Here is a 15,282-nt window from a genome sequence, read left to right as displayed (position 1 = left end):
GCAGCTTCCAAATTCATATGTTTTGTTATGTAATGTGTATATTGCTATATTTAACAATAATGATTTTCTTTCTCCCTATCTAACATATTTCAATGTTTCTTTGGAGGATTTACCTATAAAAGAAGATAACAGAGTTATTATTTATAATAAATTGTTAAGGGAGATTGCACAAATCACATGAAAACTATGATGGAACAGGTAAAGGAAGACAAAGGATTTAGATTGTTGAATATACATCCTACATTAAGGATGGAGCGAGAATGTAGGGGTGAATTATGTATGGTGTGTAGAAGATCCTCAAAAAGTGATAAGGCTGAATATGTAGGAGAAAGTGAGTGTTGAAGAAGTTATGAGGTGAGTAGGAAATAGGTATTGGGAGAAAGGCAATCCTCAGAGAAAGGCTGGATGCTGTTATCTTGCTTTACTGTTTCCTAGAGCTCACAGTGTAAATGAAATCATGAAATGGATACACAGTGCAAATGAAATGATGAAATGTATAACTAAATTGGCCTGAAAAGAGTGACACTGAGTTTTAGAAAGGTAATTTCAGATATATTAAGTGTTATGATTTCTTCTATAAACGTGGTAATGAATGATGTGACAATTAGACATCTACTTTAGTAGATAAGCTTGCAGTAGATACAGCAGAAGCATTAAAACTGGTAATGCAGCAATGATTGCTATTAGGACAATGGTAATGCAGAATAGATTAGCATTAGATATTCTCTTGGCAAATGAAGGTGGAGTTTTTAAATCAATCTAGACAAAGAGGTTTTGTACATACGTTCCAGGTAATAGAAGTGTTATTATTCCTATATTACTAATATAACTAATACCATGCACATACTTCAATCTTTCAAGGAGCATGGCTTGTGGGAAGCTGTAGATTCCTTATTTAGTGAGTTAAGAATTTATTTTAGTAAGGTGGGTGAACAGTTATATAATTTGGGCAGGAGTACCTTAAGACTAATCTTAACACCTGTAATAATTATAAAGAATTATGCAATTGTCTTGTTTCTTTTCCTAAACTGTTCGATGTGTATGTTAAAAAACCATGGAAACAAGGATAATAATAATTGTTTAAAGAAGAAAATGTTTGAGGAGCATATTAAGGTTTGTGTCTACAACCAGCTAAAGATAGCAGGGGAAAATTCCAGTAAGAAAGTAATGCTGGCTATTTCCTAATTAAAAAAAAATGCAATATAGAATTAATGATTATGGAATAATCAAAGGGGGGAACTGTAGAAACATTTTTCCAAATTTATATTTTTTAGTGCAATAAATAATAATAACGTATAATAATTGTATGTTGGATCTAATTTGTAAATGATAAGTTAACACAATTACAGTTGAAACTAGTGTAATGCGGTGTATAGAAGAGTGTTTCTTAACATAATTTAGTAATGCCACATTTTTATGAGAACGTCATATTGGGCATGATGGATGCGGTTCTTGTGATTCGTTCCTGCTCTTTCCTATTCAATCTTGTTCCTGCGCAGTTTTCCCTCCTCACAATCTTTATAGGGTAAACATCGTTTACCACAAATCTTTTTCCCTGCAGGCAATTACAACCACGTTGAAACAACACATACCATTACTCCGCAAGTTGAAACAACAACTTGCGGAGGGATCAGAATGTGCTGGATTTAAAATCCAACGCCTTCCCTACTGTTGCACAAACTGGAGTTGGGATAGTACATTATACTATTCCAACATCCAGCGCCCCCCATAGTGCAAGTTGTTCTTACGACTTGTGGAGTAATGGTATGCGTTGTTACAATGCCGTTGTTGTAACGACAGTGTTGTAATTGCCTGCTAGGAAAAAGAATATTTAGTAAGGTGGCATATTCTCTCCACAGAGTTAAGACAAACTTATATAATGATTCATTATGCGGTCGTGAATACCCAAGCTTTCAAAAACTTCTGGTGTTTTTCTGAAATATTGCAACCTCACTGTTTGTCTGATATAGTTCTGCTGTGTAGACTAGGCCTGTTCATTAGGAAGAAGTGCCAATCTAAAATGTTTCATATTCTCTTTGAACATTTCCAGAAGGCAGTGACACGGAAGATGCTGGATGCTTTCCTAAAATGTGGAAGTGAATATGTATCAAGGTAATGATGTTAACATGTCTGTTATACTAAGGAGCTGTAACTTATGATGATACCATGATGAGCTTGCTATTTCACTACTCTGTTATGCCGAAATTATGTGTAGAACATGTAATGAATGATGTAATATGGGAAGTAATTAGAAGTGCATAGCAAGTGTGCAAGGTATTGCTACTTTAGGGCACTAGCTTTAGTCACGTGAGATAACTATAACTGGTGAATTTCAGTGGTTTTGTCCATTTAAAATGCTATGTTTTAAATATCTAACTATAAAGACCCTTTATCCTTTTTCTTGTGTGCAAATTTCTATTTTTTTAATGCAAATTAAGATATTATTTGATGCCTAACTATAACGTCACTTTAACCTTTGTTTTTTTCAGTGGATTTCTGTGCTTTTTGTGTAAAGTAATATTGTATTACCATACATAACGGACCCTAAGCCCTGGGGCTGAATTTAAGTTAAATGGGAAGGGAACATGCAGCCCTGCTCTACAGGCCTTTATAGACCCCAGTAACACCATCGCCCTGGGCCATACTCTTTTTTAGGCGGAAGGGGCATGCAGCCCCCCTCTCCCTGAGCCTTTACAGCCCCTGCGACCCCACCCCCATGTATTTATATGGGAGGCTTTTACAGGCCCCAGAGGTCCCATCAATGGGACCCAAAGTGGGTTCCCTGTTGCCCAATGACAATATTGGGGCCTCAGGTAAGTTCCAGCAGCCCTGCCGGCTTCCCTGCATGGACTCTTTCAGGATGCAGCTGGAACAGGCTTTGCTCCTGTCCGGCAGGAGCAGGAGCAACCTCAGTTACCCTTATGTGCCCTTGGGGGCTAGAGAACTGAAATCAGTGCAGCAGACAATTATCAACGTAGAGAAGTGACATCTCCACAGCAGATCTTCGCTCACAAATGACAGCATGTATTAACAATGTAACAACAATGTTATTTACATTGGTTGTCATACTGTAAGCAACTATTTTCTGTTATTGTGGTTTCCCTGCATGCATGGGACAATGTTCCTACTGAGTATGTTTGTTTCCACTATATGTTTCTTGTTCCATCACGTGAAAGAGATTAATAAAAGGTATATAAAGGAAATGTATGTTGGTAAATATAACATAGTCACTGATGTTTGTATGCAATGGTAAGCCTTTATTTGATGGATGTGACGGTTAAAAATCAAGCGCACAGGCATGATAAGATAATATGTCAAGAGGAAATATAAACTCGCATTTCTTGTATTTCATGAGTGCATGTTTGAAACCTGAAATGTGAAACCGATATAAAACCTTCTTTTCAGTAAGAATTTTGAAAGTAAATCAGAATTTAAACCATGTAATGTTGCACTGGCAAATCATTGCATTTATGTGTACCCTGATTGATTGGAGAACCCACTTTTTTTTGTGATTGCGCCCAAAGCACACATTTAAATCATACTTCTATCACTGCAATGGGAAGGGTTTATTTTGGTATGCATTTACAAAGAAAGTAATGTGACTAAAAGCCTTTGTATATGCTTTGCACTTAAATCAGATGCACTCAGTAATAAAAGTAATGTTGCACTGGCTAATTAAAAAAAAGCAGCATGTTAAAAGTATTTAACTTTGATTTGCCTTTGAAAAATTACATTTAATTCCGAATATGCTGTGTGAATTACTTTATACTTCTTACAACATGTGCTTAAACAAAGGCTTTGTATTGCTTCAATTCACCCAAATATAAGGCCAGATGACAGCCACACTCGCAAGACGGTGGTCAGTATGCCATATTACGCCTACATGGAGTCGTAGCAATAGAGGACTGCGGCTGCACCAGGGTACAGACGTTCCCTGGCGGTGGAACAGCGGAGTCTCAATGCAATGTACTGAGTGGGACTAGCTCAGTCCCATTCAGCATATTACAAGTTTCGCCACTGCCAGCCATTTCATGAATCCCCGCCATGGGTCTGTATTTCCTCCCAGCAAAAGGATTGTCTGCCTGTATGAGACAAACTCATAATCAGGCAAGTGACCTTGAGCGGCTTTTGTGGTGCTGTGTCGGCAGAGAGCCAGTGCAGCACCACCAAAGTCGTAGTTCGGCCCAAAGTCTTTAAATTGAAGTGATAGAAGTGAGATTTAGTCACGTGTTTTGAAAGTCAACTAAGGGCCCTCAGAATTAGAAGTATATCATACCAATTCTGAACCTGATTACTGACGTACACCAATCATGTGTAGAATGCATGTGCCTCACTTTTACAACATGCGCTTAAACACTTTGGATCACTTGATTTTGTTTAGTAACATGTACCCAAATAATGACTTTAAATTGAAGTGATAGAAGTGTGATTTAGCCATGTGTTTTGAAAGTCAATCACAGGCATGCTGAATTGCCAGTGTATCATCCTGATACCGGACCTGAGTGTTGATGTACACCAATCATGTGAAAAATAGCTAAACAGGCGCCCTCGGAAAACAGCTTCTTGAATTTTACCTCGGTCTTTGAATACAGAGTAAATATTATGAGATAAAAACAAGATTTACAGGCCTATTTATAGAAAGATTAAAAGCCTTTGTATAAGCGTATATTTTGCAATTAAATAATATGCACTCAGACTTAAAAGTAATGTTGGACCGGGTAATCAAAATAAAAAATAAACGCAGCATGTTGAAAGAATTTATCTTTGATTTTCTGGAGCAACATTACATTAGATAATGAATGTGTGTGAATTACTTTTACAACATGCACTTAACCAAAGGCTTTTCATCGCTTGATTTTGTTTGTAAACACACACCCAAATAAAGTCTTTAAATTGAAGTGATAGAATTGTGATTTTGACAACGTGTTTTCAAAAGTCAATCTTACTGCTGCTGGATTTGAGTGCTGATGGACACCAATCATGTGTAAAATAGCTAAACTGGGCCCCCAAAAAACAGCATCTGGTAATTGACATCAATCTTTGAATGCACAAATGTGACATGATAGGAACAGGATTTACAGGCCTGTTTACAGAGGATCTTGGAGAAGCAAGTTAAATCACGAGTGCTCGTGTTAAGAGCTCTTTAACAAAGAAAAGATGAGTTCCTGAAACAGATCCTGAAATGGAAACTGCGGAGAGATAGTGTAATTTGTCCATGTCTTGGGGAGGGCTAAACACAGGAATACACATGACAAATGCATGCCATGGACAAATGGGGAGAAAGAATATGAGAGCATTGATGGGAAGCTCATGGACAGGCTCATTAAGTATATACATGTATTTTCAAGACAGCGCATGTGCTGTATAGTTGACATCTAAAAATGAAGGATCCCACCCGATGGTGGCATTTATGCTGCTCCTGTCGGGTGGGAGCACACATGTTCATCCTGCCTGAATCCCAGTGGTGAGATTCCCGGGACCCAGCCCCCCTCCCCTTCCATTATATATTGGACCTGGGTGGTATGGTCCTCGGGTCTCGGAAATCCCTGCAGGATTGCACCTTTAAAACAAAAATAAACAGAATTGCTCATCAACATTTCAATTTTAATTCAAATAGACCACGTGGGCTGGGCCAGCCCCCGGGGGGTCTTCTCATGTTAATTCATGACATGCAGCCCCCTCTGAGCCTCATCATTGGACCCGGGGATCCCATCCTCCATGCCAGATGTCTTTGAAGAAGGGAAGGGAGGGAACTGCTGCCACTTCCCAAGCCTCTTTTGGGCCCCGGGACCCAATCCCTGGGGCCAAATTACTAGTAGAAGCGGAGGGGGTCCATATACCCCCCTCTCCATGCCAATATTGGTCCCCGGGACGCCATCCTCTAGGCAGATAATGCGCAGTGTCTAGTCGAGCCCATCCAGGGAGACTGTGGTTACCTGTCCGGCGGTAGGGGTACCACTGATCCTTTTTGTTTTTTACATTGTTGGGGGTTGCAAGGAGTCCAGCAGCCCTCCAACACCATTAAAAAAACAGCAAGTTTTCTGGGTCATTAAAACCATGAGCCCAGGAGAATTTAACATATTTTTTAAAGCACTCCTATCTGAAGTTCTATGATCTCCAATTGGACTGAAAGGTCCTCTTACGGTTGTTTATAGGATTGCATATTCTGGGGCGAACAAAAAATGATCCTAGAGACATGATTTTCTTTTTATAGCAATATGTCTCTGACTATTTTTCTGACATGTTTTACCATTCAAATGTAATAACAAAAACTATATAGAAAAGAAAAGTCACATTTCTTTTCATTAAAACTTTATTAACTATTTTGTTTATAATCAATGTTAATTCCCATTGCATTGTCTGAAATATTGAAATATACATTTGATTAAAAATATTGAGATATTCGGAGAAAGATGACAGATCTGTTTTTATAAAAAATGATATGCTGACCCCTTGATAAAGCCAATAGGCTCACTTTTTTATGTTGCTGTTGCCGAACGCCATGCATGATATAGAGTCGGTTGCTCGCAGGCCAGGCACTGTGGCCAACCCCATTCCGCACATAGTGGGGCCCTCTGTGCATGGACAAATGCATGTGGGTTGTAAGGTTTGTTGCTCGCGGGGTGGGGGTTTGAAAGCAGGACATGGCCACAGTAAAAAGTCTACAAAGTAATGCAGTAACACCTACAAATTGCTGCTCTAGTTAAAAAAAACGTTATGAATTTTTTTTAATAAATATTGAGATACTCCAGGGGAGTCCTTGGCTGATGCTGAGCAACCCATTATGGTCAAATTTAATGTTGGATTTGAAATTATGTTTGGGCCTACAGTTCAATGCATTGATGGCAACAAAAAGTGCTTGTCACTTTAAGGTCAATTTTGCACTGTCCTTTAATTTTGTTTAAGACTCCAGGAACCTGTATAAAAGTAAATCAAAATAGAAACTACAGAAGGTTTGACAAAGGCAGCTGCGGCTGCTGAAACGCGCTATCTGTTTTTTGTGAGCCAATAAAACCGTCCTTTAGCGAACCTGAGCATGCTGGTGTCTGTCTGGATATTGAGGCAGACGTATGGAGGTACATCTATCTATCTATCTATCTATCTATCTATCTATCTATCTATCTATCTATCTATCTATCTATCTATCTATCTATCTATCTATCTATCTATCTATCTATCTATCTATCTATCTATCTATCTATCTATCTATCTATCCAGATGGATAGATAGATAGATAGATAGATAGATAGATAGATAGATAGATAGATAGATAGATAGATAGATAGATAGATAGATAGATAGATAGATAGATAGATAGATAGATAGATAGATAGATAGATAGATAGATAGATAGATAGATAGATAGATAGACACAAAGATAGTTCAGTTTTTTCCTCTGCTCGCATACATGCAGGCAGGGGACACTGAATTGCTCCTGTACAGTGGTGAGCAGGAATAACAGGCTATTGGTGCCGAGGGGGGACAACTTAAAAAATAGCCAGCTTCCGCTGGCACCCAGAGATTTGTGGTAGGGGAGCCGGTGGGTTTGTGGCAGCCTTGGGCCTCACCCCAAGTCCCCCAGGAGGGGCCAGAGTTGTGGATGCCCCACAAAAAAGGCAAAATAAAGTGTGGCTGGTTGCTATGTGCACCCCTGGATTGTTGCAGACTGAGGAGCTAGTGGAGCTGTTGGGGTTTGGAGCGCCCCTCCAGCCTCCCAATAGAATGTCAAACTGTGGGTATCCACAGTGGGATTAGGACACCCCCCACAAATGAGGAAAGAAATAATACATGTGTGGCCAGTGCCGCTCATTTATTATTCGCTGCTCCTTGACATGGAACACCCTATAATGCCCTTCAATTTGCTTTTGTTTTCCTGCTTTGTGGTGCCCCAAACTGGGTAGGAGCGCTACCAGCATGTTAGAATAATGTTGTGTCGGGGGAGGGGATGCTGCAGGGAGTTCAGCAGCTCCCACCAAAGTAGTAATCCTGTTTTTCATGGGGTGTTTACAGCATGATCCAAGGAAAGGTTTATGTTGTTTACAAGCATTCCTATAGCTAGATAATGCGCTCTTTGCCTAAAGAATATAGGGACCCCTTATGGCCAGTTTTTTGGCTTTATTACCTGGCCTGAAACTATTCAAAAAAGACTCTAATGTGTGTCTGGTATTGTTGACAAAGACAATAAACTTATTTTTAGATATTGCTGTGGTAACCCTTGCCAAAGCCAATAGTGTTGTCTTGTACATTGCTGTCATCACCTCTTGACAAAGCTACTATGCTTGATTTCATATAATGATGTGTTGACCGCTTGGCAAAGCCATTTAGTCTGCTTTGTATATTGATGTAGTTAGTCCTAGACAAAGTCAGTAGGTTTGCCCTGTATATTCATGTGGTCACCCCTTGACATAGTCAATACAATGGTCTTCATATAATGACGTGGTGACCAGTTGACAAAGCCAGTAGACTTGCCTTATAAATCCTGATATAGTCAGCCATTGAAAAAGCCAGTAGATCTACATTATTTAAAATGACACCCCTTTATATTGAGATGAGAGCTCTCATTGCCTGACCGTGTAGAGGTAAGGGGAAGGCCACCCTTGGTGGTGGGGTTGGGTGCAGGGCTTGTCCGACACAGACCAGTGATGTTATAGTTATAGTTATGTATGTTAGTAAGATCATGCTTTGCATTGAACAAAACAGTGACATTATAGTAAGGTAGGGTAATAAGATCCTAATTTACCTTGAAAAAAACTCAGACATTCAGCAATAAATCCAAGGTTAAAGTGACGTTAAAGGTAGGTGAAAAGGACACTTAAAACATGCCATCTTAAACTCAAAAGTCCACTGAAACTCACAAAACATACTTATCGGAGCTAACTATAACGTGTGCCTCATCCATGCACTGCTTATGATCTCACGTATTACATCACAAATGACATATTTAATGGCATCATTGATGACATCACTGATGACATCTCAACAGACATCATTGATGACATCAAGAGCAGGAGTTAGAATAGCAAATTCTCTTGTCCACGAATAGCTGTTTGTTTTTTCATAACTCTCCTATGATTTTCAGGGAAAGCATTGAAATATGGCAACTTCCGGAAAAACTGACAGATGCAGAGCTTCTTTTGGAAAATCTGCCTGCCTCTAGATATTATGTTCCTGCTTAAACCATAAACACAATAACATGTGACAATCAAGTGCTACTGTACCTTTGCAGAGGTTGAGAGGTGAAACTTCTTCCAGTCAAAGTGTTTACCCTGGCGGATCAATGAATGGTAGGAGAAAGGATCTGTCAGGAAGTGAACAAAGTTCCCTGCCAGCTTGCATGTGAACACGTGACCGTACTTTTTCTGTCGAGCCCGGAGGAACTCGAGTGGGTTGGCGCCAAACTGCAAAGCGCACCCCAGATATGGAATGACCCCATTCTCCAAGGGGGGTTCTTCTGGGCGCCTGAAGGGCAGAAAACAAATATTGTTTGTATTTTTGTATTTTCAAAATGTCTTCCAATTGACTTGTGATTCACCTTAAACACAAAATTTACTATGCTAGCTGTGCCATTCTGTTTGAACAATTAATAAGCAACTGGCATTGGAAAAAGTATAAAATAACTGCAAAACTAAATTACCTCCGCTAATGTCTCCCAAAAGCAAAGATATGTATTTATACAATAGGATTGTTCACCACCAGAAAATTGTCCAAATAAGGGCCTCGTTTGATATTGGTCGGAAGGCTCCGACCTGTGGTCGGAGGCTTTCGGACTGACATCTTCAGTTTCACTTTTGACCACCGTAATACAATGAGAGCGGACGAAAGTGAAACCGGCCGGTCATTTCGGCTGGCTTTGCCCGTCGGCGAGTCGGAACAGGCACGTAATCCCTTAAAGACAGCATTTCTGCTGTCAGAATTACAATGTTGGATTTCCACAGGCTTTTCATGTCCGGCTTTCTGACATGAAAAGCCTGTTGGAAAGTGACATTGGGGACCCCTAGCAGGGCCCTTTCTGCAGCCTCCAATTGGGGGCCAAGAGGCACTGTAAATCCTTGTCTGTGCGCCACAAAGTGCAGGGATTTACTCAATCTCCCATTTCTCTATGAGAACTCGAGCTGAGGGTAGAAACCACCCGCAGCAGATGCTCCCATGGAGAAATAAGAGTTTGTTGCAGTTGCATTGTAATTTGGTAGTCTGAACCGACGGCCTATGGTCGGTCGGTTCCATCATCATAGCGGTGTTGGGTTGACTCAAGTCTGCCCGACATCCGAATAAGGCCCTGGGTGTTTTCCACTTCCTCAACAATCCACACATTTTCTGTTACCTTCTGCATATAAACCAGGCCCACATTCTACAGAGTTAGCCTGACTTCGTACTCTCATCTGAACATACAGGTTCTTTTAATGTTTGTTTCTTTGATCCTTGGTTACCATCACACCCATGGAAGGATTCTGATGCACTTCTAGCACAGTGAGAAGTTCACAAGAAGGGCAATGTGTGTGTATGTCTTCCACATATCTACACTTTATATTGGGATTCTGTGTATGCTTTATCCAACCGTACAGCTCCAAAAAACAGGCAGTAGGACAGGAAGGGTATGCAAGAATGACAAATGGACCCCCAATCACCATAATTCAGTCATATTTAGGGTGCAGTAGGACTTTTGGACCCAGGTGGCAATGCACCTGCTTTACAATTGACAGCTAGGCCCCTTTCAGTGGGCTTGCTTGTTTCTAGGTTCCTGTGTAGGGACACAGTTGGGGTTGTGCCTTGCATAGGAAGTCCTAAGCAGTGGATAGAGTTTCCCTGTGCTGATGACAATCCTGAATATACTGTATATTTCCCTCACAGATCGTTATAACTTCTCATTTGACATAGTTCTTATGCATTTCAATAAATATCAGAATACAACAGTCACAACTCCACTCACCTCATTGTTATTTTATTTTGTCAAAAGTTTTTCTTTTTTATAGGATTCATTGTAGTTTTCTTTCATCAAAAAACTTTACTTTTTTTATAAAAAAATATTATTTTATATTTTTCTGGAAAAACACATATTATACATTGTTCATCTTAGTTTATACAATTACAAATACATTTCCTTTAAGCAAAATGTTGTATTCTGATTTTTTTTAAATGCATAAGAACTATGTCAAATGAGAAGATATAACGGTCTGTGAGGGAAATATACAGTATATTTTGTGTTTTCTTCAATCCCCTCTTTTTCTTGACCAAAACAGTAATAGAGGGGGTCCCCATATTCTTGATATGACAAGCCTGAATATCCTTGCCTCTCTCCTACCCAAAGCCTTCAGTAACTTCATCCATCTTCTTCTTATCTTCAACAACTTTTGTTCCAAATTGTTTTTTAGGCAAATAATAGGAAGCAGTGGGTTCTCTGTGGCTTAACTGCCACACCTCCATTTATGTTCTGCTAGCTTCAATGAATTACAGAAAAATATATTCAAGGAAGAAAGACCATTCTGGGTCTGATTCATAAAATTATAAACCTGCATCTAAGGGTTTCCTCCTACATTTGGAGTAGTTATGATTTGCATTGGAATTTACCAAGGTGTCCAGGAATATCCGTTAGAGGAGATCTTCAGAACTCGTTTTGTGAATTATATTCTGCAGGAGCAGAATTACAGGTATATGAACATGCTATTTTTTTCTCCATAGAGAACATATTCATTCATATACATTATCATCTGTCGCTAATCCCCTACCAATTTGGGAATTTTGCCTACCAAATCAAACTTTTTCCTAACCTTTCCAAGAGTAATTCTCCAGTTGTTGTCAGGACAATGTTTGAAAATGTCCACATTTACAGGTGTGGGTGTGCACATACTTGAAGACCATTCCTGCTAATGAATTCCCACACCATGACCCAGTAAGTAGATTTAATGCGACAAAAATGTAAGTGGTAGTTAATCGTCTTACGAGTTTAATTTTCACACAGGTGTCATGCTCCAAAGAGTGGTTTGTGTACTGTCATCAAAGATGCTGAAAACCAAATCTCAATAGGAAATGTGGAATATTATCTGTATTTCAAGACTCCCTGTGAAAAGTGTTCTTTTACACCACTGCATTTTGTGTACTATGTTTATACTTACTTTATGTGTATGTGCATATATGTGTATCCTCCCATTAAAAAGATGACATCTTACAAATTCTTACCTCCTGCGCACGCCTAGAATTAGCCAGACGCAACAGCACAGCGCCACCACCAATCCGGATATAAAGGATATGGTCAGCATCTCTCAGTCTCGATGGTAAGCAAATGCAAAAGTATAAGACAACGGACACAGGCGTTTAGCAATCTTCCGTCAACTGTTAGACACGCAGCAGCTCATTGCTCTTCAATATACACAATGAGAGGGATGAGCCTGTGGGCGGGACCTGGATTAGCATACTGAGCTTTCAATTAACCTCTTGGATATTATGTGGCTATTGGATGATGTGTTGGTGCTGCTTGATCACACTCTTTGAAAATATTCCTGAGGTTGAAGTTGACATGCTGCCAGTGTTGCCCTGAGTCAGGTCTAGGAGTCATGTACACGGGTATAAGCTGACACTCTAATGTAATCAGAGAGCTGTAATAATTGATAATGTTAAAGTCTGCAAGGCAAGTCCTCATTGACTGAGTCCTTTACTGACTTGGCTCTACTAGTAACACACAAAGTCTACTTTCGTGAATACCATGGTTAGAGTGTAAATTCACTGGGTCTGGAGTTACAGTGGACATGTGAGGAAGGGTGACGAGCGGAGGAGGCGACTCCGGTTTGAATGTTTTGAGGTCGCTCTTTAGGATGGGCTTGAGGTACTGGGGTGGGCTGCGCAGTGGAGATTTGTGGACCTTTTATATAATTGTACGGTTTCTATCAAAACTTTAATAAAAAAGAATTACAAAAAAAAAGGTAAAATTAAACTAGCAGCAAAATACAAGCCATTAAAATTACTTCTGGCTGTTTGACACCCCCCAAAAAAACAACTCTCTAAATTAAAGTGATGATGGAACAATTTTCAGAGTGGGGTCGATGACATCAAAGTTACGTCACTGAACTCGTAAGGATTGTGGGAAATCCAAGTGTTGCACAAAGAACTAGAGTTGCAAACTCTCCAATAAAATCGCCACTAAATTTGCAAAGCTATACAGTTTTACTATACAGTGCACACACGATCATGTGTGGAAATCGGGTGTCAACAAATGTTTGTCACTTGGCCATTTCCATGTGATCTATCTTGATTTGTTTTGATCGTATTACATTTTTGTTTCCATCACACTTCAGAATGTTATCATTTGAAATAACTGTGCAATTCATTTATAGGTATTTACATTGTGTTGTATTAGAAAACATGACATCCTGCAGCTTTTCCTTTCGCACCAGTAAGAATGTCACATAGTTCGCTTTATGAAATTCGCTCACTTTGCACTCAGAGAAAGAAAACTAAACATCAATTTCTATGTTTAAGGAATAAGCAGGAATTAGTCAAAATATACAGCCTTACATTTAACCTCTGTCTTTTAAAGCACCTCAAATGTGAGGAGATAACTCAATTTAAACGCTTCTTTATTGCTCATTCACCTTCGGAATGGTTGTTTTGGGGGTGCTGCAGCGCCCCCCGCACCCCTACTTTCAGAGTTAATGTAAAACTGACCTACGCACCCTGCTGACCACACTCCTGCATAGACCCGAGCCGGACGACGGTCTGCCGCGGAAGCGTTGGGAAAATCATCCCCGGAGTAAGTAAAGGCGCTGCGACTCCGAAGCAATGGCAGATGTGCGCTGGACAAGTGCCAATTGCAATACCCGCAGGGTCTCGCATTACTAGTGTCACTTTAAGGCTGAATAAAGTCAGAAAGATTGCCCCCGGGCCACCGTGTAAAACCAGGATATGCAAAGGCAAACAGAATCGAACGTGAAATGCATTACTATGTGGTACATAAAATGGACTAAAAGGTGGAATCAGAACATGGTATGGAAAACAGAGTAAATAAAACCAGAATATGAAATAGATCATATTGCGGATTCATAATTTGAACTGGATTACAAAGTAGAAACAAAATATCGAACTGAATGCATTATAGTGTAGAATGTAGAATAGATTACAGTGTAGAACTAGACAATGAAGTGGATTACAGCCTAAAACTAGAGCTTGCAATGATTTACAGTACAGATCAGAACATGAAATGGGCTCTATGTAAAATAGTACTACAGCTTTTAACATTCTTGTAATACCTCAATAGTAGCAGGCTGTATCAGCCATTAAAGTCCCGCTCCAGCGTTAAAGGCCTGAGCCAAAGTATTTATTACTATGTGAGGCATGCCTGCCTCCTCCCAGCTCCACCAATCCCAAAATAAGAAAAACCAACATAACAGCCCCTTTCCCTATATACTTTCTGTTTTATTCATGTCATAGACTAATATCCTAAATCGGCCTGGACAGAAACAGTGTTAGGGAGAGGATATGATTTATCAAATGAGGGAGAAGGTCTTGGAGTAATGCACTTACCAGTAAGTAATGAGGACTTTACCTCTGCATTCCTCCCTCACTTGGGCCCAGATTTTCTAAGATTTTTTGTTGGTGTTGTGTCACCTTTGCGGCGCATCCCCTATGGAAGATCTGTTTTGGCAATTAATAAGCCATGCAAAGAGGATTTGCATTGCTTTGCGTGGTTTAGTGAGCAAAACGTAATGCAAGGCAGTACATAACTTAGCCTTGTATTACTTTGCGTGGGTGAACATTACTTGAGTGGAACCTGGACTATCCCATGCATCCACCCATGTATTTCAAAGTAAACCAAATTTACAAAAACTTGTAAACCTGGGCTTGTGCCAAAATGGTGCACCTACCGACAAAGGCGTAACATGGAGACATAACTATCTTGTTACTTACTCTTTCCATGTGTGCTTCTTTCTGCAGCACACATAGAAAGAGGAATATGCCTCTAAGAATTTGTTTTTTACAGGAAGGTCAACCCTTGCACAATGGTACAGCACACAGTGCACTAGAGCTGGGAGAGAGCAGAAATGCACTATATGTTGGTATCTTAGTAGATACAGCACATTTCTGTTCTTTCCATTTCGCGCAAAGCAGAGCTGCAGGTTTCCTTATGGCGTTGCAAGAAAGAAAAGTAAAACTGGCTTTTGCTTCATTACTGTGTGAGGTGTACCAAAGCTGATCGGGCAGGGGAACGATAAAAATTTGTGAACCCCTTGTAAAGTCATTCTTTCATAACTGTAACATTTATTAATTGTGTGAAGCATGAAAACTAATCAACCA

At 39.8% G+C, this 15,282-nt stretch overlaps 1 protein-coding gene across 1 annotated transcript in view; it reads right to left on the bottom strand.

Moving 5' to 3' along the window:
* LOC147724209 (cytochrome P450 7A1-like) overlaps nucleotides 1-12,315 on the bottom strand; it is an 84,943-nt gene extending 72,628 nt beyond the window's left edge. Inside the window, exons 1-2 of the mRNA XM_086965778.1 lie at nucleotides 12,175-12,315; nucleotides 9,219-9,459 (exon numbers count right to left, since the gene is read on the bottom strand). Coding sequence (XP_086821904.1) covers nucleotides 9,219-9,459; nucleotides 12,175-12,254 — 321 coding nt within the window. The 5' untranslated portion in view covers nucleotides 12,255-12,315. The remainder of the gene's footprint in view (nucleotides 1-9,218; nucleotides 9,460-12,174) is intronic.
* Between the last annotated feature and the right edge of the window lie 2,967 nt (nucleotides 12,316-15,282).

The sequence above is a fragment of the Lissotriton vulgaris genome, chromosome 4_1 (assembly GCF_964263255.1).
Source record: "Lissotriton vulgaris chromosome 4_1, aLisVul1.2, whole genome shotgun sequence".
NCBI lineage: Eukaryota > Metazoa > Chordata > Amphibia > Caudata > Salamandridae > Lissotriton > Lissotriton vulgaris.
The sequence above is the reverse complement of the archived record's forward strand: the minus strand, read 5'-3'. Positions and strand labels throughout refer to the sequence as shown.